A 25,561-nucleotide genomic window follows, 5' to 3' on the forward strand; every position below is an offset into this window, starting at 1 on the left:
AATTGGGGGATAATTTTTTCTGTGAAACTACCTAATACCCAACTTAACACTAACATATGAAAAACTACCCACCACCCACAAAACAAGATGTGTGTTAAGGGTTTTAGCAAGGGCGCGCGCGCAAAGCCCAAAATCAAGGGGTATGTGCACACTTTTTAACTTTGCACACACTATAAAAGTATTTATAAATAAACTTCTAGAAGCCAAATAACTTTAATATGTATATTAGGAAAAACTTTTTAAAGAAAACAAATGTTAATTAATAATGAGATATTTTAGAGTTGAGCTACTTAATATGTAACTTTGTCGGTAGATTTCTTTAGTAGTCTGTGTTTATCTGTAGCTTAAGACCTTCCTTACCGCTGCACCGATATGGTTTTCCTTTGCAGTTTAGCTTCTTTTAGGTCAGGTAAGGTTGATAAGGTCGACTTCTCTCCAAGGAGAGAGATGACACTAATATTTATGAAACAAACTTTTTTTAAAGCATAGAATAGCAATATTTTTAGAAGGGGTGATTTTAAATTGCTAATACTGGTACACAGTGTCAGAACCTAAATTGGGACATAGTGCATTTCATTACTCTAGGTTAGGTAACTTCATTTCACTTTTCAATAAAATCTAAAATGCAGCGGTTTTTGAGAAAACTAGATTTAAAAATTTCAAGTTCAATTTTCACCCACTAGGAGTTACCGCATAATCATGACAAGAAAAGCAAAGATTATTTATTTAAAATTTTGAATAACTTTGCTTTTATAAAGTCAGTCATAAAACCTCTCTATACATGATTTATTTAAGGCTGAATTTCCGTGACCTTAGCAAAGCAATTGATAAAAATGGCCATTAATTAACTCACTTCAGGAGTGGTTTTATGAAGAACTTTATAAAAGCAAAGTTGTTCAAAATTTTTAATAAATAATCTTTGCTTTTCTTGTCATGATTATGCAGTAACTCCTAGTGGGTGAAAATTGAACTTGAAATTTTCAAATTTAATTTTCTGAAAAACCGCTGCATTTTAGATTTTATTGAAAAGTGAAATGAAGTTACCTAACCTAGGGTAATGAAATGCACTATGTCCGAATTTAGGTTCTGACACTAAAGTCAAAGCACCTTCGAAGGCACTGTGGGTAAAGTTAAAAACCATATTCTAGCATAAATTTTATTGAAACTACGTTGCCAATAAATATTAACGTCCTTGATATTATATTAAATAGAAGCCAATTAATTGTTTTTCATGTAATTAACAGTGCTTTCATACAAAGTGCCTTTCGAGTACTGACACCCCCCCCCCCCCTTAATTTTTCCTTTGGTTCTCCTGCAAATGGCCTTAAACAGACGGGGGCTTTATTTCCAATGCCCTTTAACCATGTTGGGCTGACTAGTTACCAATATATCCTAACCTAACCTGAACTAAAGTAATGAACAAGCAAACGATAAACTACCCCCACTTTTCATCATTTAGAACTTTTTATTAAAAAAATAAAGGTGGGTTGTTATCAGTGTTCAACAAGGTGTTTTTTTGGGAAAGTACCTAATTAACGAAGATCCTGATTATTTCTGAACAAGTTTGATTTTGACCTTTTTTTTTTATACGTGTAGAGTATTCTAGATTTGTTTATAATGAGTTTTGTAATGTACTATTGGCTTCATTCCTAGAGGCTTTTTAGAGAATTTTTGTTTCAAAAATAAAAATAAAAAAATATTATTTTATGGATGTGGGATTTTTTTTACATATGTGATATTTCTTGGGGTGGTGGTGGAAGTAAGTCCTCCCCACACGAAATAGTTATAAACCTTTCTAGACCTACATGAAGCTTTAATGCAAAGGAGAACCATACCTGTTTAGTAGTCAGTGAAATTCTAAACTACATTGAACAGACACACAACAGATAGAAATCCTGTTATATAAAAATATTGACAGCCAGAATAGTTCCAACAAAAGAAAAATATTACAATTATCAAATAAAAAATAATTCAATTTTTTTCTAGGGAATGTAAAGAGACAAGTTTTGGAATGTTCCCTCCCTCACATGATGAAGAGGAAGCCAAAAAAGTCTACAAAGAAATTCTTGAGGTATTTTTATAGGTGCATTGCTATCCTACAACTAGAAATGTCAGTATGTCTGTCCATGTTTGTTATATTGACTGTAAACAAAAAAAACATAAATTGCTTTGTATACGACTAGCTGCTTCACTTTAGCATCTAGGGATATGAAGGGGCATAAAATAGCCTAAAACCATTAATATGATATGATGTTCCTAAAGCTTCTGTAAAACTTTTTTTTTGTATAGTCTGTATGTCTGTAATGCTCAATTAAAAGGCATAAAAAGGGTTTAAATCGAACCCGGTATTAGTGTCTTAGAAATTATCTTAGTGACGTAAAAAAAATAGGATGTGTCGATACTACTAGGATTTTTAAGAATTGTTAATAAAGGCCTGAAATCAAGATTTTTTGTGCTTTTAAAAAATATTAAAAATATTTCTAAAAATTCTACATTATTTTTGCTCACTTTTAAAAAACAAAATCAACTTTTTTTTATTTTTTTTTATGAAATTATCTTTCAAAATTGAAATAAGATCTATCAGCTAATATTGTACTTCTTACATAACTCAAGAGTTGACTTACAATGTGTAAATATTTTATAGATTATTTAGCAAAATAATAAAAAACCTATATGTAATTTCGTGATTAATAATTGGCTTAATCTTACATTAAACATTGAATGATTTTAAATAATTTTCAAATATTTGCTTTTATAATTATACTTATTGTATAAACCCCTAATAAGTTAGCGCAAAATGCTATATATTTTATCACATATGAGCTATTTTTTAAGCCAGCTTTTTAGTCAAAATTTCAAAACAATAACAATTAAATCAAAAGATATTAGGTTAAAACTATATATAAACGAGAGTAAAGAAATAAGATATTGCTATCAACAACAACAAAAAAGGGTTTTGTCTAGTTTTTGGTAAAAATAACGCATATTTATCATTTTAAATTAAAGCTATCTTTTCAAGATTACATCTATAAATTCATCTGTATTTTATAACTTATACCTGTTACCATGAAAAATCAATTGATTTTCCATAATAATTTTATTTCTATATTAAATTTAGAGACAGCTAATTTTTCTTTAAATATAATGAGATGTTTATCAGAAATTTTTAATTAAGCATAATAATGTATATATAAAAAAGACAATTACAAATAAAAACAAAACAATCAATTATTAGATTATTTATATCTATAAAATTAACGGAATTTGAACGTAATTGTTAAAAAAGCTAGCTTAAACAGTTTTGCCATTAAAAAATAACCTTCTTTATGAATGGTACATTCTAACAAGGGTAATGATATCCACTAGAGCAACATATTTAACAAATATGTCTTTAAATAATCAGTCTATTTAACAAATATCTTTTTAAAATGCATAAGTTATATTACCTTTCACAAGATTGTTTAGTCCTTTGACACTGTACATAATTATTATTTGATTGATCTATCCTTAATTTTTATTCATATTCAATTTTATTGTTTGTATATAATATTTAATACCTGTATTATAATACGGTTATTATTTTTTTTTGCTATGTTTTTATAAAATAAATATCTAAGCAAATGTTACCAATTCTTATAATTATCTGGAATTGAAAAGAATTACTTTCATTCGGTTGCTAAAAAGAGGAGAAAAAGAAATGTATTGAGTCAGATAGTAGCCTTAACCTGTACAGCTTTACATTTATTTCATAGATAAATTGAAATTAGATAAAATTATTAATTGATTTTAGATTATTAAACAAGACATGTTAGAATTATCCTATCAATTTCAAACTCTTCATGATTCCTATGACAGTTAGGTATAATTTATAAAGCAACTCTATCATTGTTAACAGAAAGTCAGTACGTCCATTTAAAACATGCTTTGTGTGTTTTTTTGGCTGCTATTGAAGAAAGACAACTGAAATTTTTAGTGAAAATGTCTTTTAAGGGGTGTTTTAATGTATTTTTTTTACAGTAGCTTTTGATGGATTATTTTAGGTTAGGTTAGGTGATTGCCCTGCAGGGTTAGGAAAATGGCCCTGCATGGATAGAGCCCCCCCCCCCGCAGTGGCTAGAAATAGGATAAAATCTACTGTGAAAATACCAAGAAACGTCCCTTAAGAGGCATTGTCATGAAAGGGACTATACCCAAGATATATGTGCATCTACTTAACGACTTCCAAAATTTGAGGGTGCCCTCAAGTAATCACCCCTTCCCCCCCCCCTGCATCTACTCTATACATTATTTTGTCTGTCTGACTGTCGGTCATGCTTAAAAAACCTTATTGTTGGAGAAATGTTATTTTCACGACTGCTTTTTTAGATAGCCAGCTGTAAGTTTTAGTCAAGATACCTTATATTTATACAGATCTGCTCCATATATTTATTGTCTGTCTGTCTGACAGATATACTTAAAAGGACAATTTAGTTTTAAAAGAAAAAAATTTAAAAAATGTTGGTGGTTTTTTTTCTAAGCGCGTGAGGGTGCAGGTACCCTATCCTAAAATAGATATAAATCTTCCCATGACCTATGACCTATGTCCCTGCAAAGGAGAAGCATATTAGTTAGGAAGATCCTTCCATATAAATAGACACACACACACAAACATTCTTTTACTTTGATATAAGGATTAGCATTTTGTTACTGTATCCTATTACTAGCGGCTACGCCTTAGAGGCCTCTTGGGGCACTTGAGGAGGAGAGAGTCCAATTTAATAAACCAATTTATTTTTCTAGATTTTAAAAGAAAAAGACAAACAAACAAACAAAGAGACAGACAAACAGACATCCTGTTACTTTATTATATCCTATTATATAAATTAGTAAGCTAAGCTTTTTTTGACTGTAGCAACGGATCTTGTTAACCGCTGAACCTAAAGGGTTCTTCTTTACAGTGAAGCTTATTATAGGTATAGAGAAGTTTATAACTATTTAGGAAGAGGGCTCTCCACTCTCCAAAAAAAATAACACCTAGAAAAAAAGTACCATCTCCGCAATTTTACTTCTTTGTTTTAAAACTTAAATTGAAAATTGGAAGAATGAACTTTCCCCCTTACCACCCTAAAAGCTTCTAGTGATGTTACTGCTAGTGATAATATATTATAGTTTTTATCAACATAATATGCGGATTTTAAGAAAAATTTAATCAAATATGCAGACTTTTTTCAACCTTTTTTTGACAACATTTATTAGACATATTAGAATTATACTATTGATTTCAAATTTTGCACGGAAGTATGTCCTTTTACTGTATGCTATATTTACGCAATTTTGCAACAAAGAAGTTGTATCAACTTTTTTTTTTATAGCTAGCCGGTTCTTTTAGTAAGTAGTAGATGTAAAATTTTTCATAGAATTCAAATATGCAATCGGTTTTTTTGTAGACCTCTTATTTTTTAAGTAATTTAAGTTTTAAAAAAAAATAATTAAGTCGGTTTTAAGGTACTAAAACGCAACAAAATAAAAGAAGAAAATGGTCAGTAAGAACAAAAATAGTAAGATCTTTAATTTGACACCTTACTTTTAAAATTCTGTTGAGTACTTATTGAAAAAATCTATTTTTTTAACCTCGGTATAATAAAAACTTTAGACCTAAATATTTTCTCAAACAGACATAAAAAACATGGGTTCATATATACCATTAGAATCAGAAAAATATTACGAATCCATTGTAAGCAAAATTGAAAAAAATTAAAAAATTAAAAAATTACAGAAATGGCCAATTATTTTTTTTTGTTCAGACAACACGATTGTCTTTCCTTTTTTACCCCCTCTTTACCCCCTCTTTACCCCCTTCCCATTTTTATACTCAATTGAAGAATTAAGACGTTGCCTGTACAACATAATATGATATTTTCATATAATTCCTTTTATTGTAGTTTATATACTATATTGTAAACTTTTTTTTTCAATTTTGCTTACAATGGATTCGTAATATTTTTCTGATTCTAATGGTATATATGAACCCATATTTTTTTATTTGTGAAATAATAAAATTAAGTTCAAAGTTTTTATTCTCGTTGGGTTTAAAAAAATCGATTTTTTCAATAATTACCTGACAGAATTGAAAAAGTAAGGTGTCAAATTAAAGATCTTACTATTTTTGTTCATAATGACCATTTTCTTTCTTTTTTTTGTTGCATTTTAGTACCTTAAAATCGACTTAATTTTTTTTTTTTTAAACTTAAATTACTTTAAAAATAAGAGGTCTACAAAAAAACCGATTGCATATCTGAATTCTATGAAAAATTTTACATCTACTACTTACTAAAATAACCGGCTAGCTATAAAAAAAATAGTTGATACACCTTCTTTATGTGCTATTTCATTTAGACTTCAAAATTAATATTCTGCTTATTAAGTTCTGACACTCTAGCTATTGTGCGTTTGTTCTACCTTCTGATTTTTGTGCTTCGTTTTTATGGATGTTGTCATCCTTGTCTAGAAAATACAAATTAATTAATCTATGGTAGAAAGTACAGAGAGTATAAATTATTTCCTACATTTTCTTTATCAATTATCAGTTATCAATCACCTCTATTATCCATCTCTTTTTTAGGGGTTACCTTTCCCACCTCCCCTCTAATCCCTCGTTTTTAGTTACGTCACTAAGATGATTTCTAAGACACTAATACCGGGTTCGTTTAAATCAAGTTTGAAGCTCAATGAAAATGTATGCTTTTTATTTTGCTGATTTTAGATATATAGTTTTTTTGGATGATGATATTTTATTTTAAAAGATGCAAATCATAATCATATTGCATAATATGGTTTAATTTCTATCATCTTTTTTACTTTTTTTTTATCACTAATTTACCAAAAGTAAATAGGGTGTGAATATCCAAACACCAATCATGATTATTTTGTATCTCTAGGTTGTCTCACAGAGTTCCCCTGCCTCCCTGACAACTGTCAACGGCCGCATGGTCGGCTACTCAGAGGCAAACAAGAAAATGGCGCCAAAATCTGAGTTCCCGCCAAAAAGTGAACAACAACAACAACAGCAGCAACAGCTGACCAAGGAGAGGAAAAAGAAGGGAGAGGGCACTCTCAGGTAAGCATGTAATTATTTGGTTGGACAGCTACAATTTGTAATGGCTTTGTTACTTTATGAAAAATATAATTACACACACAAAAAAAACCAGAAATAAATACCAAAAACTACATTTGAGAAAGGCGAATACAGGATTTGTAGCTTTAGAGAAGCTTTGCATTTTAAAAATCTGGAAGGTAGGGTAGAGACATTGGACTGTAAATTACACTTATAAGTTATATCTAATTATAATGCTGTCTCATTTGTTGGCTTAAAATTTCGATATCTTTATTTAATCCTTTATTTGATGGAGTGTCTAAACTTTACAACAAATTCTTTTATTCTAATTTTGTATATTATCATTGAGTGATTACTTCATCAATTTATCTTCCATTGTCTTAAAAATAGATAATATTTAAGTACTAGGGTTGGGCTCGATATAATTATCTCGCTATTGGCTAGGTTTATTCAATGTTTCATTTACTTTCTTTTGGTTATCTGAATTCTGACTATTAACCCTATTCTTCCATAATCTTCTCCCTGACGATTTCTTCCTTTAAACTATTTTAGGATCTTAATATTTTTTATTTCAATTTATCATCCTGAAATGGTTAAAATGTTTAGTTAACTGTTAAATTTTAGTTCAATATCTGACCACATTACTCACGTATCGCTAGTATCAAATTATTTTAAAACTAAGTTTTCTTTTATTTACTATATTATAAATTTAAATTTTCTGTTTTATGGATAGAAATTTAATACTTCAATATAATTCAAATAGCAACATGAAATAAAAAAAAATGAATTTATTCTTCATACAGTAAAATAATGGGTCTTATAGTTCTGGTCAATGAGAGTTTATTAAGGATTATTGGAGCACTATGAGTTTTAAACATTTATTGCTTGGAAAACTTGAGCTCATATATAGACTTTTATTTCCTAAATAGATCTGTCATGGATCTTGATGCAATACAGTAGGCTGTTTTGTAAATGTTAAAAATTGGAAGATTTCATTAAACAAAAGTTACCGCAAATATAAGTATTAAATAAATTCATCAATTGCAGCTTCATAATTTGACAGGGTAAACTGAGGGTAACAATTTGAAACAATTTCTTCCGTGTATTTTCATTTTTTAAAAACAGGATACAGCAAAATTAAATGTTTCTAGTAATGTATATATTATTACTTGGATGTTGCACCAGATTTTCATGTACTTTGATGTACAGGCTAAAATAACGATATCACCCATCCACTATCTTTACCCCATCCCTTCTCCTTCCCTCCTCTCCTACAGGATGAACGAACTGATCAATAGATGAGGCCCATTTTACCAAGCTAAATTGACGACAAATTTTGCTCTGTCAATATATCAACGTATATCCTATACCATTTTACTGTATGTAAAATTACTTATGTCAAAGTCTGAATTAAACATGTTTTTTACATTAAATTAAAATTTTGGGATATGTAAAATTATGATTTCTAGAACGATAAGGCTCAATTTTAAAGAAATAGCCATCTAAAAAAAAAACAAGTTAAAATTGTTGTCCAAAGGGATAAGACAATTGCCGACAAATTGATGTGCCATTGTACATCCCAAATGATAAATCACTAAAATAACCCCTTCTGAAGATTAAAAGTGTAATAAACAGTTTATTGTCCCCTCTCTCTCTCTGTTAAAAATCATGTTTTTAATGGACGACAAACTAATTCAAATGATTAATTTATAGATGCTACGTATCTGAAAAAAAATTGTAAGAAACAACGGAAATCACTTGAAAATTGAAAGTGAAGGTTCCGTGTCAAACCTTAAATAATTTTCACAGGGTAGCGATGCAACTTTACAATAACTGGTTGTCTGTTCATCAGTCCAGAAGAAAGTTTGGGAATAGCCTCTTTCACAGGGTAGCGATGCAACTTTACAATAACTGGTTGTCTGTTCATCAGTCCAGAAGAAAGTTTGGGAATAGCCCCTTTCGTGGCAACGCCCATTAAGGGGCGATTCGTTGTATTTTGAAAATGGCTTTTGATAGGTTATTTTAGTTTAGGTTAGGTTATATTGGGTTAGGTGATTGCCCCGCAGGGTTAGAGCCCCCAGCAGTGGCTAGAAATAGGAAAAAAGCTACTTTGAAAATACGACAAACCCCACTACTTCGTTTTTTCTATGATCCGAAAGTTTATGTTGAATGCTGATTTGTCTGTTTATTAAGATCCAAAAAACGCTTAGACTTATTTTGCCCATTTATATAGTGGCACTTCTGATAGGAAGGTTTTAATCTAATTTTAAGGTCTGATGGCTTCGCCTCTAGCTTCTAAGAAATACGCTTCAAGTCTTGGTGGTAAACTCCAAATTTTTCTTTATTAAAGTGAATTGAGTAGTAGAAGGGCTTTTTTTCTCAGTAAAATGTCATAAACGGGGGACTTTATGTAGCCTTAAACCTGCCTAGGACCAGTATTGGATCTTCCTAAAATTGTTGACGATCAATTTAGCCGTTTATGATATCTTACTGGACATAAAACCAATTCTTACAAAAGCTAGCTTAAAAATGTCCAATTTGGAACAAAATTGTACTAGCAAATTCTTTTTACATGGGATAATGAAATTATCATCAATATCAATTTGCAAAATATTTGATTAGTTAATATAAAATCAAGGCTAGATAATCAATGAAATTAATCATTAAGGAATTATTTTATCAACATTTTAACATGAATGACTATAATCATTTGTGAAACCTAGATAACACAAATCAGTGTAATTTAGAATTTAACATTAAAAAACTTTAATTCACATATTTACCTTATAATTAAATTATATACACTCGGAAACAAAGGGTAAAAAAATAAGATTTTAGTTTAGATGTTAAACTTTAGAGTATTATTAAAATTTTAAATATGTTTAATAATATTGTTAATTTTTAATAAGCATAAAATTGTTTCACCAATATCAAAGAATGTTAATTTTAAATTTTTTACTTTTTCCATATTTTTATGTATATCAGATCCTATAGCTTGAGTATTTCATTTCTTGCAAAGTAAATATTCATATATTAAAAATTTTGTTGTATTAAATAAGGAAAGCCATCTACTCTTTCTTTTACTATTAATATTTGAAGCCTAATGAGGCAATCATAAGGGGGGAGGTGGATTTGCCACTTTCAGAAACCAAAAGTAAAACGCGTATGATCTCAGCCCATAAAATAGTTACAGCTCTACAATTCGGCACAGCAGTTGCTTTTATGAAGGCCGCTCCCGACAGAATTTTTTTCCCTTTTACACTTGTAATATTTCAAACATGTCAATATTAAATAAAAATTGCAAGTGTAAAATCTTAAAGTGTCAAGTGAAAATAACAGAGATATTTTTATGAAAAAAAAAGTTTATCTCAGATGACTGAAAATTGTCTATTATGGCGAGAAAAGGCAAAAAAAATCCGGCGGGAAACAGCTGGTATGTGGTCAGGGACTATATAAGGCCGGCGGAGATTTATCTTATTTGGGGCTTCAATTAATGTGTTTTGGAATAACAATATTTTTTTTATTATTGTCTTAATTAATAACAGTTAGGGAGTTGAATCCATTTTTATAGAAGCAGAAATATAATCTATGATTATGGTTTGGACCCTCCAAAACTGTAATCTACCCTTCCACTTTCCCCTCTCTTGGTAAAGATATCTTCAACGCCGATACGATTTTTGAAATATAAGATTCCACTTTTGCCTCTCTTGGTGAAGATATCTTCAACAAGAGAGACAAAAGTGGAATCTTATATTTCAAAAATCGTATCGGCGTTGAAGATATCTTCACCAAGAGAGGGGAAAGTAGAATCTTACATTTCAAAAATCGTATCGGCGTTGAAGATATCTTCACCAAGAGAGGGGAAAGTGGAAAGGTAGATTACAGTTTTAGAGGGTCCAAACCATAATCATAGATTATATTTCTGCTTTTATAAAAATGGATTCAACTCCCTAACTGAATAATATTCCTAATTATTTTACAAAAATCACGGCTTCTGCAGATTACAATTACAAGTGGTTGACACGTTTGGACACTTAACTGAATGAAGCAATAAATCACAGTTCACTAGAAGTCCCAAAAGTTGTTGAGCCAACCAATAACCGAAACGTAAATATAAAACTTTGGGGACTAGTGTTACAAACAGCCCAAAGTCCCTTCCCACCATAAAAAATCTTTAGACAAGCTTTATACATAGAAAAACACTTGATTTCAAATATTTACATTACATCCCAAACAAAATAGTTCTAAAAATTTGCTATAAGCATTTATCTAATAACGTGATTCAAATAGAAGTAATCAAAGTATCAAATATATCTCCTTTTTAGTAATATATTTGAAGCTGTACTAGGCATTAAAATTTTCATTATTGTATCTTTTACTAATATGCCTTAGCCTTGCAATGCAAATTAATGAGACTTGAAAAAGTACTTATTTCCATCTTGGCTATAAAAAAAAGGTAAATAAGTGTACCAAAGGATCACGCTACCTACTTCTTTAAAAAAATATTATAAATTCTTTTTAGACACAAGGAAATAATACTTTGCAAAAAACTAATAATAATTTTACTATCAGATTCATTGTCAATATCATTCAGACCCCAAATTATGTATAGTCTTTTAATATTTCAGGTCATACGTGACTCTCTTAACAAACTATAATCCTTATACTAAAGTAACAGGATGTTTGTCAGTCTGTGTGTCTGTACCGAAGGATCTCGCTAACCGCTGAACCGATCGGGTTCTCCTTAACAGGGTAGCTTCTCATAAGTCCCGGGAAGGTTTATAACTATTTTGGGGGAGGGTACCACCACCCTCCCAAGAGAAATGACAAAAAAATCGAAATTTTTAAAAATTTAGGGGAGACTTCAACGTCAAATAAGGTGGTATCGTACATAAAAAATTAACTTTAACAAACAAAAATATTTAAAGTGCCACTAGAGGCCTCTAGGGGCGTAGCCGCTAGTAATATATAAATTAACACTTAAGACTGATGCAAATGTGATAATGTAGCGGAAGGGATAGAACACCTTTTTGAGGATATCTTACAAGATGTAATGGGTACAAATGGTGGTTTATCAAAAAAGCTAGAACTTTATTAAAAGCCAAAGAACAGTAATTGAGTACAGAAGATTCTTTGATATCTACAATACAAAGAAAAATGATTTTTTAGCCCATAAGAATCGGAATATGTTTTTCATGCAATGTACTTATGGTGGTTTTAAGCAATTTTTGGTTTAAAGTTTTCTTTTTTGTTTGCTAGCTGTTATAAAGTTAACATTGCAATTAAACAATCAATAATAAAACCTAATAATTAGATAATTAAACAAATAATCAAACTTAATTTTCTTAATTTTTTTTTTAATGGATGCCATTGTCCTTGTTAAAGATTGTTAATTTGTATGGTTTTAATTTTTACAAAAACATATAGGACAGGAAATTCGCGAAATTTTCAGGGTCGCATTAAACAAGGTGTTCTATGAAAACAGCAATATATAAACTTGTCAAAAAAGGCAAAAATAAAGATGCTTTAAATGGACTTAAGTTTGAAATCATGGAAAAATTCTAACATGCCAGAACAAACAGAAAGACGGACCGATTCTAAAAAGCTTCCTTTAAAAAAAACAATGGCTGATATTTAAGATAGATGGCTGAATTTTCATTGCTATTATTTTCATTTATTTAAATTTATTTTGCACATCCGTATAAAAAAGTGATGGGATGTTTGGCTTTAGCAACGAATTTTGCTAACCCCTGAACCGAAACCTTTTCTACTTTACTCCATCCCCCCCCCCCCTCAGCCTTCTCTCTCAAGTTCCACTGGAGGCCTTTAGGGAAGACCAATAGGAAAAAAAACAATATACTAGAATTCATAAAATAAATTTTTTTACCTTTTTTGGACTGGTTAAAAATTCCATTGCAAAATATATTTTTATGACAATATTGTTATTTTGTAAGAACATCCTAAGTAAACATTGCTTGTCATTCATAGTTAGGAGGCATCGATTTTTAAATTGAAAAATTTGCATTTAGAACAAATGATAGTAAAATTGTATTTGCAAAGTGTTAAATGGCTTTGAAACATATTTTTATCCCCTGGATAAGAACTTGTTGTGAGACATTCTGAAATTTATGTATCGTCTTGTATTATAGACAATTTTTCAAGAAGGAAGGGAGGGAAGGGAATTTTATAAGTATCCAAAGTTTTTATAATCACGTTCTCTCAATTGTTGGCTCAAAAACTTTGAATACTTTTATTAAGTATTGATTTGTTGGTATCTATAAATCTATAAACCTAGAATTGGGAGAAATAGTTATTTATTATTCATTGCCCTACCCCTTGATAATTGCAGGCCTTTTATTTTTATCTTATTTAGTCGTTAAGATATTCAATAATATAATTCATATCTTCTGTCTGTCCTTAAATATGAACGGCTTTGAGGAAACGTTTATTTCTCAGTAGCTATTCAAGATAATGCCTGAAAATTTTTTTGTCCCTCCAGTATTTTTAGTCTGTTAGGTCCGAAGACTCATATTATTTTTTATATATAAAGGTTTTATAATTATCAATTTATTCATATTTTTCTGACTACTGAACACTTGCTACTTAACTCACCTTTTTTTTGTTTTACGCTTCTCATTGATGTTGTCATCCTTGTTTAATATTAAAGCCATGTCCTACACATTAAATGTTTAAGTATAGACGTATAAATAAAAAAAAGACTATCTGGCCCAAATGGTGAGGACCCTTTTCATCTGCTAACAAATTGCTTTTTGTTCTCTTGTAGCGACTTGTCTGTGTCTACATTTCCGAGGCTATTGGCTGATATTAAAAGATCAAATTGAAAGTCGGCACAGGGTCCCCATCCAGTGGGTAGAGTTACACATTGCTCGCTCCTTCTCTATCCTTCTACTTAAATTGCTAGACTACAATACAATTAATCATGGCATGTCCCCTGCCAAATAAAATCACTGTTGGCTTTCAAACAATGAAAACATTACTTTAATAAAATATTTTAGTTTTCAATTATTAAAATTTTGTATTTGGCAACTTTTGCTTAAGAAATATAGAATTGTCAGTTTCATAACATGATTTAAAGATGTCCTAATTTAAACAAGGATAACTTAAAAGAGAAGCTCAACAAATTAGACAGACAAACGAACAATGGCATACATAAAGTAACTGCAATTTTAAAAAAATGAAAAAGTGAATATATTTTTAATTATTAGCAAAATTTGTGCCTATTTGTAATTGTAATCCCCATTCAAAAATCATGCTAATAGGATTACTGCATCAAATAAAAAATAGATAATAATAACAGGAATTATCTTGCAGGGTTTCAAATAGACATACCCAAGATTTACAGTATTACAGTTGACTTTTTTACATCCTGCATTTAAAGAAAAATCACCTACCAATACACCAGGAATAAGGTATGGCCAACAAGCTAAATAAATCTAAAATAATATTTGGAGGACAAATAATTAGGTCGACAATTTTACTATGTTTATTTCCCCCAACGACAGCTGAGAATCATGTATAGGTTGTGTGATTTTTTTCCAAATTACTTTCATTGTTGGTATAAGCTGTCAATAACAACACATATACTAATATTTTATTTTGTACTAGCGGCTTCGCCCCTAGCCTCTAGGGAATTTGCCCTAAGAGGTTATTTTTAAAAAAATTAAGTATTTCTGATGCTGCCATTTATTTTAAAATAACTGCCTGAATAAAATGGTGAGGGATTTTTTTAGTTTTTGGGGGGTTGTGGGTGTCCCAACCCTCAAGAAAATAGCCTAAAACCACCACAGGACCAGTAGGTTTATTCTCTGAAGAGTAGAATCCAATCGGTTCTGTGGTTACCGAAATCTTAAGAAATGAAAGGACAGACGGACGGACATACGGATAGACATCATTCTACTTTGTATTATAGATAACTTTAAATTTGTTGAGATGGCAATGGCAGATAAATTTATGTTCCAATAACTTATCCCCGTGGAAATCAATGTAAATTAAATAGATATGTAATTTCAAGGGTTTAAAATTTGATCGACTATTGTAAAAAAATAGTCTTGGCCGCGCGACATAATATTAACAGAATAATGAACAGTATAATTGCATGCATAATCATATTGTCTTAATAACATGAAAAAATTAAGAAACAAAAATATTCTTTCCCCTTAATTTTAATCTACCAAATACATAATTCTTAACTGCAAGAATTGTGACATGATTTATTTATCTTCCATTGTCCTATACTTGTATCCCTACTCAGACAAAAGCCATGAGTAAAAGTCAAACATACAATTAGTAATGACGCAAGGAAAAGGCATTTCAAAAATTTCTTCAAAAATTTTGCGTCTCAAGGGCGAGAGGGTTAGGTTTTTAAAAAAAATATTTAGAATGGAGTAAAAGAAAAAGGAGAAATATATTAAAAAACAGCGTAGCAATTAAAAGCTAAAAAAAGTAATAATTCCGTTTAAATAGTACTAATTCTTATGTTAATTAAGAGTTTAACCTCATAATTATGAAATTGCTTGTGGGCGGACGGTTTAGAAAATCTTCTTGTATACATCGTAAAATGAAGATAATATGCTATATGTGTATAGAACTAGCGGTTACGCCCCTAGAGGCCTGAGGTCGCCCCACCCCCATTTTAAAAAGGAGGGCTATTATTTTCTAGTGGTGATTTCTCTTTTGGCGTTACCCTTCTCCAGATAGTTAAAAACTTTCAATGGACCCATAAGAAGGTAAATAGAAATATCAAATGCCTTTCTGATATTACAAAATTTCTTGAGACAAAAGTTGTCTTAATTTGATGATTCAATTTAAAAGAGATCTTACGGGACACACAAACGGATAGAGATGCAGAAATCCTGTTACTTTAGTACATAAGATTGACAATTTCAAATGTCAAATGCCTTCTATTATCATAAAACTAACAAATCAAACGCTTTACTATAGTCACACAAGTTTGACGATTCCTTGACTACAGGTTTAAGAGTTCTTACTGATAGACAGACAGACATAGATCCTGTTACTATAAAGAACTTTTATATCAAATTCTTTGCTGATGTTGTACAATTTCAGGCGACAAAAGATGTCCGACGATGGAGATTCTATAACCACAAGTTTGGACAGTTACCCCTTCTCTCCCACCTCCCCCTGGACTCATGGAGTTCCTTCAAGGTTAAGTCAGAGTTCTATACATGTTGTATTGCTACTATCCTATTATATAAAGTAGTAAGCGTTTTTTGTCTGTCCTGATTCTCGCTAACCGCTAAACCGATATTGTTCTCCTTTACAGTGAAGCTTCTAATAGGTCCTGGGAAGGTTTTAAACTATTTTTGAGTAGGGTGTGTTCACCCCCCCCCTAATTTTTTAAAAACTCTTTTGTAACTCAAATTTAAAATGGGATGAGGTCGACTTTTCCCCCTCCTACCTTAAGAGCCCCTAGAGGCGTAGCCGCTAGTATAACAATAAAGTGTGTCCATCCGTCTGTATGTTCATATGTTTGACTGAGTCAGTCAAGTATGCCAATTCACTTAACATTACCTAAAAAATGATTTTGTTTACAAAGTGCATCTCAGCTCTGTCTATATATTCTTTAACAGTTTCCTACACTTCAACCAGCCCTTTCTTGTCTTTTGTTGGGCCCTAAAGACCGCCAAAACAACGATCTCCAAAAAGTTTGTCTGTGTGTGAGTTTGTGAGTCCAACTTTGTTCCTTCTCCGTTTCTCATTCTTTATTGGATTTACAATTGTTTTGGACTAAAAGATTTAGAAAATAATTTCAGTTTTTCTGGTATTTCTCAAAATAGCAGGATGTATGTGTGTCTGTCTAAATGTTATTTTGTGTACCTTTGTAATTTTTGATCGAAAGGACTGTATTTTTCGAAAAGGCATAAGTTTTCAACAAAAAAAAATCTTTGTCTAAACAATTATTACTAAAATTTTACTTTAAATTTATCATTTCATTTCAGATACAACATATTTTTGAAATGGCAAACATAACAAATTATTTGATTTTCAGGCACAACAGATTCGGCTACCCTGTTTATCCTGAAAAACAGTTTGGGCTGCCCTCCCCCTCGGGTCCCGTATCATTTTCTGGAGTGTCTACGGTTTCCCAAGGTATATTCCTCCATAGTATCACGGACAGACCGATAGACCAAGATTGTTGTAGATTGAAGATCTATTCATCAGCAGAACAAATCACCTATCTCTGGTTTCAGGACAAACGCAGGAGTCCCAAACGTCAGAGTGGAAAAACGCAGGAGTGTTAAAATATTAATTTGATTAAGTATTTCTATACAGGTTAGGTTAGGTTAAGGTATGAATTTACAATGAAGCTCCTCGAAGGGGTTGGGCATTTAAAAACGTATAAGATAGTTTAAATAGATCTGGTTAGGTTATGTTTCCACTCCGACGTTTGGGACTCCTGCGTTTGTCCTAGGACCCTATCTATCTAAGACAATAGCTTCATCTCAGATTACAGCAGATTTAATCAATTCCTTACAGAATTCTTATATCCTCCATAGATCTACCGACAGACCGATGAACAAATAATGAAGACTGGATGCTTATATTGTTAATTGACATGATAACATGCTGAGTAACATTTGATTAACTTCTCTATTTAGAAACTAAAAACTGCCCAACAGTAACTTCGACTGTAGTGTTAAATAAAATACTCTGTATATTAAATTTAAATTCATATTTTTTTTTGTATTTTTAGGTGGTCCTTGTGTCATTGGAAATCAAACAGCTTTATTGAACCATAGGTAAATTAATTTGTAAAATAATTTTATAGTAGATTTATATGTTACTAACAACGGCTACTCCTCTAGAGGCCTCTAATCGACACCCCAACTTTAAATTTAGTTTAAAAGAAACATGATTTTTGTATGATTTTTTAAAAACCGTTTTCATTTCTTCCATCAAGTCCAAACTTTTTTTATCCCTCTCTCGTCATTTATATGACCCTTTGGACATCTAAAACGAAAGTCTCCAAAAAAAAAAACTCGTCTGTTTATCTTATTATGTCCCACTTTTTCAAACTCACACTACCTTTGGAAAATTAATCTTGTTATTCCTTTATTTTTGGGTGGGGGGGGGGGGGGGTCTAATTTTCCTTCCCCAAAATAGTCATAAAACTTCCCTGAGTAAAAAAAGCTCTTCGCTACTTATGAATGTTGTCATCCTTTTTTATAATTATATAATTAAACTTTATTTTTTTAGGAAAACTAAGAAAAAGAAGAGTGGCTCGTTTTGGAAACTTTTTTTCTAATCTCCGCATATTTTATTTATTTACTGTAATTTTTCAAATAAATATATTATATACCTTTTTTTTATTTTATAATATTCGATTTTATAATTTTTGCTTGTCAGTATCACAGGTATGTTTGACATATCTACTTATCTATATATTTGATATTAGCGGATACGTCTCTAGACGCCTCTAGGGGCACTTTAGTAGGGTGAGGGAGTCGACCCTTCAGGGAGTGCACATAACCTCTCTAAAAATATTTATAAAGCTTTCTTTACCTATTACTCTAAAGGGAATCATAACGGTGCAACGTTCCATTATAGCTTTTGTGTTAAAAGTGTAATATTTGTTTTTACAAAGTTGGTATAAAATCGTCAGGGTTGAATTCAAATTAAACCATACTTTTAAATATTTAGAACTATGTTGATGTTTGGTAGCTAAAACAAGATGAATTCCGTTAGCCAAAAATTTAGACAACTCCTGCTTACTTACTATTGGTTAAGTAAGGTTCCTTTTAGTTTTATATTATAGTATGGAGCAAGGTTTCGTGATTTTCTAATAAAGAATTTAAATTATAAATTTTATTCAACTGTGCATATATGTTTATTTAATAAATTATTATTAAATGATCCGTTTACAATTAAAATTATCATTCTTGTTTTACATAAATAACCAATCCGCGAATGATTCTCGATTCACCGATAAAAAATCTTCTAACTTCTTCGAGACCTTTCTAAAGAGAGCAACAAGTTTCCATACAAGTGGTTTTGCGAGAAATTTTGGTGCCCATTCACTTCCGCATATGTACCACATTAAAAAATGATTATACAATATATCTGGATATTATGACAGAGGGGAAAATTGTCGCCAATTTATGTTGCTAACATGGACATCATTTTTAGCCAGCTACAAGAATCACTTTATTAGAATACATGATAATCTGGGATAAGATCTAAGTAATAATAAATCTAGTAAGACCGCATATAATTACAACAGCGAAAATGATAATAAATGCGAAAGTAAATTTACACCTTTATATTAGAGAGAGAAAGTGAGAGAGAGAGAGAGAGAGAGAGAGAGAAGGGGAAAGAGCAACAGGTAAAAAAAGAGAATAAAAGAGTGGATAGATAAAAAATTGTTATAAATATGTGTATAAAAAACTCGGATAGCCACTAAGGACTCGGTTACTTTACTAGTTAGGGTTTACATATTAATCTTCATACACTTATAAAGTAAGTTAAACATCATATTTGTATTATGGTTTATTCTCTTTTTTTCTAAATAAATAAAAGATGATTTTTAATGAAAGTAATACATATGCAAGGGAACAACCATTGAAAAAATAGAAAAGATTTAGATTTAAGATTTTAATTATCAGACCGAAAATTTTAGTTTTAACCAACCAATTATTTTCTTAATATGACGGGTGTTCTTCTATGATTTTCCTAATTATCTAAAAAGCTTGGTATAAAAAGCTGGCTGTATGAAAGTTGAATTTAAATTTTCAAAGTTCTAGATTATCAAAGCGAGAATTTTAAAATTATGGATTTTTACAAAATCATTTAAAATTTTTGTAAAATATAAGCCATATATATATTAGTTTTAAACATTTAGCATTTAATAAGGAAGCTTTTTTAGGTATTATAATTAGGCAGCGATTTTAAAAACTACCATTTGAGAAAAAACAATTTGGTTTATAGCGGCACAAAAGTCAAGATTGATAAATTATATTAATTTAAATAAAAAATCTTCATTGATCATAATTATTGTATATTTTCAATCCAAAAAAAGTATTAAAAGTTCTTCATTTTATCATAGTTATTATTTTTTTTTAAATAAAAAAGTCTTAATTGAAATTATTTTTCAATTTTCAATCTCAAAAACTAGCTATGCATTTAAAACATTCTAAACTAAGTTTGGGCAAAATTCATTGTATACTTAGTAAAAATACAAATTTTTTTTGAAAACTAGTTGTATGTTCACTACTCAATACATATAAACTATGATGAAATAACTAAAAAACACATTTTTTTTGTGATTTCTAAAATGTCATTCACATAATTAGTTAGTTGATTTGCAGATTTCAAGTTAGGTTGTAACATTTACATTTTATTTTATTAAACTATTCAAGTTTCAAATCCAGAAATTTTTCTTAAATGTTTATTTTCAAAAATATTAGAGTTTAGAATATTTTTTTGTAGAATAATTCTAATTATATTAAAAGTATAGATTATAAATGATTTAATTACATGGAAAAGTTATACCCTGGGTAAATTATAGTATAGCAAATGAACAGATTCAATTTTGATGAATGAAAATGATAATAATTTAGTCTAAGTTCATACATTATATACCTACTTCTTACTAATAGAGAATGTCAGCAAACCTTACTAGCTTATCTAAGAACAGATAAATTTTTTTTATTACTTTGTTAAAGCTTTGAATTATATAAATTTACACAACATTTCAAACTATAATAAAGCTAAAATAGTCTCAAAAAACGAGCGGCTAGAGCTGTACTACACAATAAGAACACACTGCTAAGTAGAAAATATATTTCGCTTAAGCTAAAATAATTTCGCCTTGTCTCAATTTTTTTTTTAATGATAAAGATAAAGGTTTGCAAATAAGGGGCCAAGGAGGCAATAATTTGATTTTAACCCTAACAAATTTTTATTTTAAAATTTATTGATCATAATCCAACTCTAGAATTTAGACATTCAACTTTAATGGGAGTTGATCAATTAGAATTTAGAAACAGTCCTTAGGTTTTTAGTTGAGAGATTGGATTTTGAAATTCTTACAGTAATCTTTTTATTTCAGATAGTTAGGAGTTTGAGCTTGTGTGAGTTAGATGATTTGTTTAGTTCCTTGTTCCACACACATCAGAGCAACATGTATTCTTCTTTTAGTCAGACTAGGTAACCTTTCAGCATTCTTACCATAAAGTAGTAATTTGTCTGAAGCTAAAGATCTCATAAACTGTTGGTCTGAATTGACTATTTTTTTCAGGGAAACTTTACAAATGTCTTTTTTTTTGGGGGGGGGGGGGGTTAGGCTATCCCTGACCCTCTCAAACAAGGGCTTCCAAGCTTTTTCATTTGGTGGAGGCAAAAATTCAAAATTTTGGGGAGGGGGTAATCAACTCTTCACTCCTTCCCCCCCCCCCTAATTGGACGTCCTTGCTCTCGAAGTGGCTAGGGATAAAACAACTTGTACTAACTATAAAGTAATAGGTTATATTTGTTTGCCTACTGCTTTATATTTTATCATTTTAATTGTAGAGTAATAGGGTGTATTTCTGTGTCCACCAATTGAGATTTCATTGACTCAATTATAAATATTCTCTGGTCTATTATTAAACAAAATAATTTTAATTTTCTAACTTCTCAAAAAATGCTTTGGACCCAAAAGCTCAAAAGTCTTTTTAAAAAATATTTTATTAATATCTTGGAATATTTGAGAAAAAAAACATAAATATAGGTTTCAATTTTGGTAAAAATACAAAATTGACAAAAAATGTATTTCTTGGTATTTTGATGACATTAGCAAATATTTGTGTATTAGTGTTGGTGGGGTTTGAAAATATAAATATGAATAAAAAGGAATTCATTCATTAAAGAATTGCAAATATTTTTTTCTCTCACAAAGATAAAATGCATATTGCATTTATGAAGTCATAGGCTTACAAAATAAATTCACTTTAAGATTTTTAGCTTTTTCTTGCCAGTTGTTTATTTTTGTACTTTTTATCAAATGTTCTAATGTGCCAAAATGTTCAGGTATGGAAAATGTAGTCTCAGTTGATAACCCCAGTGCAGACCTGACTAAGGAGGTGGAGCCCGCGCTGCCTGGCTTCACCATCGATTTTGACCCTCAGTTCGACTCCCTGACAGCCCCAATTCACACAATCCAGAGCCATCACAACAGAAACCCTCAATATGGCAGTAACAAAGACGATTTTACTGATGACAAAGACAACTTTATGTACAGAAATTATAATTATGACACTAAAGACGACATTAGAATTGCAGAAACTGCTGTAAATTTGAAAAGTAGACAAAGGAATGTTATGCCTACCCTGGCAGACCTACCAGCTTACTTCGATGACCCTGAAAACAATGAAGACATGGATGTTTTATCAGATACCTACAAAGCGCCTGCTATCATACACAATCCTTATTCATATATCCTGGGCCAAAAAGGGGTAATGCCAATATTTTTTGACAATCAAGCACCCAGACAAAGAAATCCTCAATCAATTGACAGGCCCTCATTAACAATCCTACCTTGGATGACAAAATTACTAAGACAACAATCAAGAGAACCTCAACTTACCACCAATAATGATCAATTAGATTCAAATGAGAATGATCTCAGAGATGGACATGATAACTATGAAGCTGATAGTGAAACTTCAGAGGCAGATTTGTGGCTGAAAAAGAGAACATCAGAGAAACAAGATAAAGAGCTGGAATATGAGAGAGAATTGAATAAGATCTATGACTATGGATTGGCATTGACAGAAAAACAGGTATATTTTTTTTAGCTTTATTCTGATTGAATTTTTATTTCAACTTCTTTTAATTACCTTAAAATTTTCATGAAAATGGAAAAGTATCAAATATTTATGAGCATTTAAAACCTTATTTAATTAGGCCAGAGGAGAAATAACTTCTTAATATCTTTTTTTTCTAAACAAATATTTAACATATCTTTTATTTAACTTTTGAATATACTTGAGTTTTACAATTAGTGTTATAAAATCTAGCAACCTTGAAATTATTAAATTAATTTAATATATTTTAGGATTCAAGAAATGGAGGGCTAGAAATGTCTGAAGAAAATTTGAGAGATTTGAGCAACACAGTTCCTAGTGAAAAAGACCACCTGGAATATCAGAAAAACGTTTCTAAAAGTGATATCAATAACAACAATGATATCAACATTGATTCCAGCCAAGATGATGAGGAAACTGAAATCGGCGGCCTAGATAATTTCAGCGGTCAGATCGGCTACACAACAGCTGTGCAGAAAAAGCGGCGGATGGAGGGGAAAAAGGCGCATGGGAAGAAGTTGTCATCACAACAAGGGCATAGTGTGCAAAACAAGAGGTGGAGCTACTCTCAGAGGTCCAGAGATAACAGGCACATGAAAAATATTCTAAGTAAGTTAATTTATATCTTTCTAGAACACTTAAATTCATTTTTATACAAAATATAGAAATTTAAATGCAATCCAAAGGTTTTAGGCTATTTTTATAAAATATAACCTTAAAAAACTCAGCTCCTCGGACAAGGGGTGAACTCAGTTTGTATATTGTGAAATATAATTAATCAAAAGATGTTTTCAATACTTTTTTCTGACTCATTAATTGTTTAAATCAAAGAAAACTAATTGTTCCGAAAATCATTTGATTAACTTTAAACAATATAAAAATATAAAAACTAATATTATATTGTTTTCTTCTCTTTTAAAAATCAATGCTTTATTTTACAATACAAAAAAACCAGTCTATTCGCCCCTAGCATTTAGAGGACTCACCTTTGGGGTAAAGAAGGGAGAGTTCAAAAACTAGCTTAAAAATACCTAAAACTTTAAAAAGCTTACATGATTAGAGCAATAATTTAAAAATCTTTGCATCAAACAATCAAACTTAGATGAGATAAATCTTTTTTTGTATTGCAATATTTGATGGATTTGTTTTGTTTAGGAATATCTAAGCGAAGTCCAGCGTGTATCCGACGGTGTCTTAGCCTTCAACTCTTGCATCCAGCTCAATGCCACAATATCTGTTGATACCTTTTTGTACTTAGCCCCAGTTTCTGCCAGGTTTCTGCCAGCTGTTGGCAAATCATTCAGCAAATTCCTGGGTAGAAATGAGTCCTGTTCTTTGGATAGAGGTATGTTCTTGTTTTTTATAGAAAATCATGAAATTTACATTAAAGTAACAGGATGTCTGTCTGCATGTAAAAGGGGCATATCAACCATTAAACAAAAAAAGAGATATCTCATTTGCAGAAAAACTTCAGTAAAAACTACATTGAATCGTTTTCCTTACGATGAACCTTTCTGTCTAAAATAGGCCCTATCATTATGATGTACATCATCTATTAGAAATCAACCAATTATATAAATTTGCTTTTTTGGCTTTAATCAAGGAGGGAGGGTACAAAAGGCTGTAAATTACACTAGTACCCTAAGTTTATAAACATGACCTATCACGTAAAAGTTAAAAATTCTGATTGGCTGTGTTTAGGTGTTCAAACATTTCAAACAATGATTTTAATACACTTAAGTGTGGTTTTTATTATCATCATTGGGCATGTACATCAATTTAACGTTTAATGTCCCATACCTTTAGCTTTCTGGTTTTATTGATTACAAATAGTCAAACGTCTTGTTAAATTCAAAGTTACTATTTTAAATTTTGTCTGTATTATAAAATAAAATTAAACAAATAACAATTTTCATTTTTTTTCAGGTTTTGAGGAACATTCAACTTAAGAAAAATTTGTATCAATAAAATAAAATAACTTTTACCTCTGATTTTTAATAATTGATAATAATAAATAATATATAATTTAATAATAATTTGTTTATAAGATACTGTAAAAATAATGTATTGATATACCTATGTAAATGATAATAATTATAGTATTTTTTACAGTATTAATTAGCATTTGTTCTATATTTGAAGGGATTAAAGATAATTAACCCTCCTCACCCCTAAGTTGTTAGTGCTTAAATTAGATTTGAATAACAGCTTTTATTTGATATTTTGAAGGATCTAAAATTATTGACATTGTCCTACTCCTCTATTGTTATTATTACACTATAAGGTAATATGTAATTTTTATGAAATAAGTTTATTTCTATACCCTTCCCAAAACTCTCAAACCCAACTCAAAATTAAGCATTTAAAAAAAATTGTGGCCCCCTTTTGGTTCAAGTAAAGTTGCCTATTTTTTTGTCATTTAATGAGTCCGGTGCCTAATACCAAAACATTAATTAAATTATTAATTGTTAATTAATATTATTATTAATAATTATTTGAAAATAATTAATATTTATGCCATTTTATAATTGTGAAGTAACTAATTATATTTCCTCTTTTTTGTATTTATAGAGAAAAATGTAATAAATCTATTTATAGTTTTTAAGAAATTGTTTTTTTTTAATGCGAAGCTACTCTATATTTA

General features: G+C 30.2%; 2 protein-coding genes across 2 annotated transcripts in view; both read left to right on the forward strand.

The window, feature by feature from the left end:
* The window catches only part of LOC145321961 (uncharacterized), a 51,403-nt gene extending 32,965 nt beyond the window's left edge, over nt 1–18,438 (forward strand). The window contains exons 14-19 of the mRNA XM_080163674.1: nt 1,987–2,071; nt 6,918–7,096; nt 16,181–16,279; nt 17,124–17,224; nt 17,829–17,874; nt 18,332–18,438. Coding sequence (XP_080019800.1) covers nt 1,987–2,071; nt 6,918–7,096; nt 16,181–16,279; nt 17,124–17,224; nt 17,829–17,874; nt 18,332–18,380 — 559 coding nt within the window. The 3' untranslated portion in view covers nt 18,381–18,438. The remainder of the gene's footprint in view (nt 1–1,986; nt 2,072–6,917; nt 7,097–16,180; nt 16,280–17,123; nt 17,225–17,828; nt 17,875–18,331) is intronic.
* A 1,061-nt stretch (nt 18,439–19,499) lies between these two features.
* LOC145321958 (uncharacterized) lies at nt 19,500–25,526 on the forward strand. Its single transcript, XM_080163672.1, has 6 exons — nt 19,500–19,591; nt 21,183–21,280; nt 22,142–22,893; nt 23,169–23,526; nt 24,073–24,262; nt 24,844–25,526. Exons 2-5 carry the CDS (start codon nt 21,214–21,216, stop codon nt 24,156–24,158), a joined length of 1,263 nt encoding a protein of 420 aa, XP_080019798.1. The 5' UTR covers nt 19,500–19,591; nt 21,183–21,213; the 3' UTR covers nt 24,159–24,262; nt 24,844–25,526.
* Nucleotides 25,527–25,561: the final 35 nt, after the last annotated feature.

Source organism: Acartia tonsa, chromosome 6 (genome assembly GCF_053477335.1).
Source record: "Acartia tonsa isolate MP-2025a chromosome 6, ASM5347733v1, whole genome shotgun sequence".
NCBI classification, from domain to species: domain Eukaryota; kingdom Metazoa; phylum Arthropoda; class Copepoda; order Calanoida; family Acartiidae; genus Acartia; species Acartia tonsa.

Excerpts from the sequence above, each read along its gene's own strand:
- LOC145321958 (XM_080163672.1), top strand. The coding sequence starts at position 21,214 with ATGATTTGTTTAGTTCCTTGTTCCACACACATCAGAGCAACATGTATT. Across the intron at positions 21,281-22,141 it reads TCTTCTTTTAGTCAGACTAG|GTATGGAAAATGTAGTCTCA; the intron begins GTAACCTTTCAG and ends CAAAATGTTCAG. Across the intron at positions 22,894-23,168 it reads TGGCATTGACAGAAAAACAG|GATTCAAGAAATGGAGGGCT; the intron begins GTATATTTTTTT and ends AATATATTTTAG.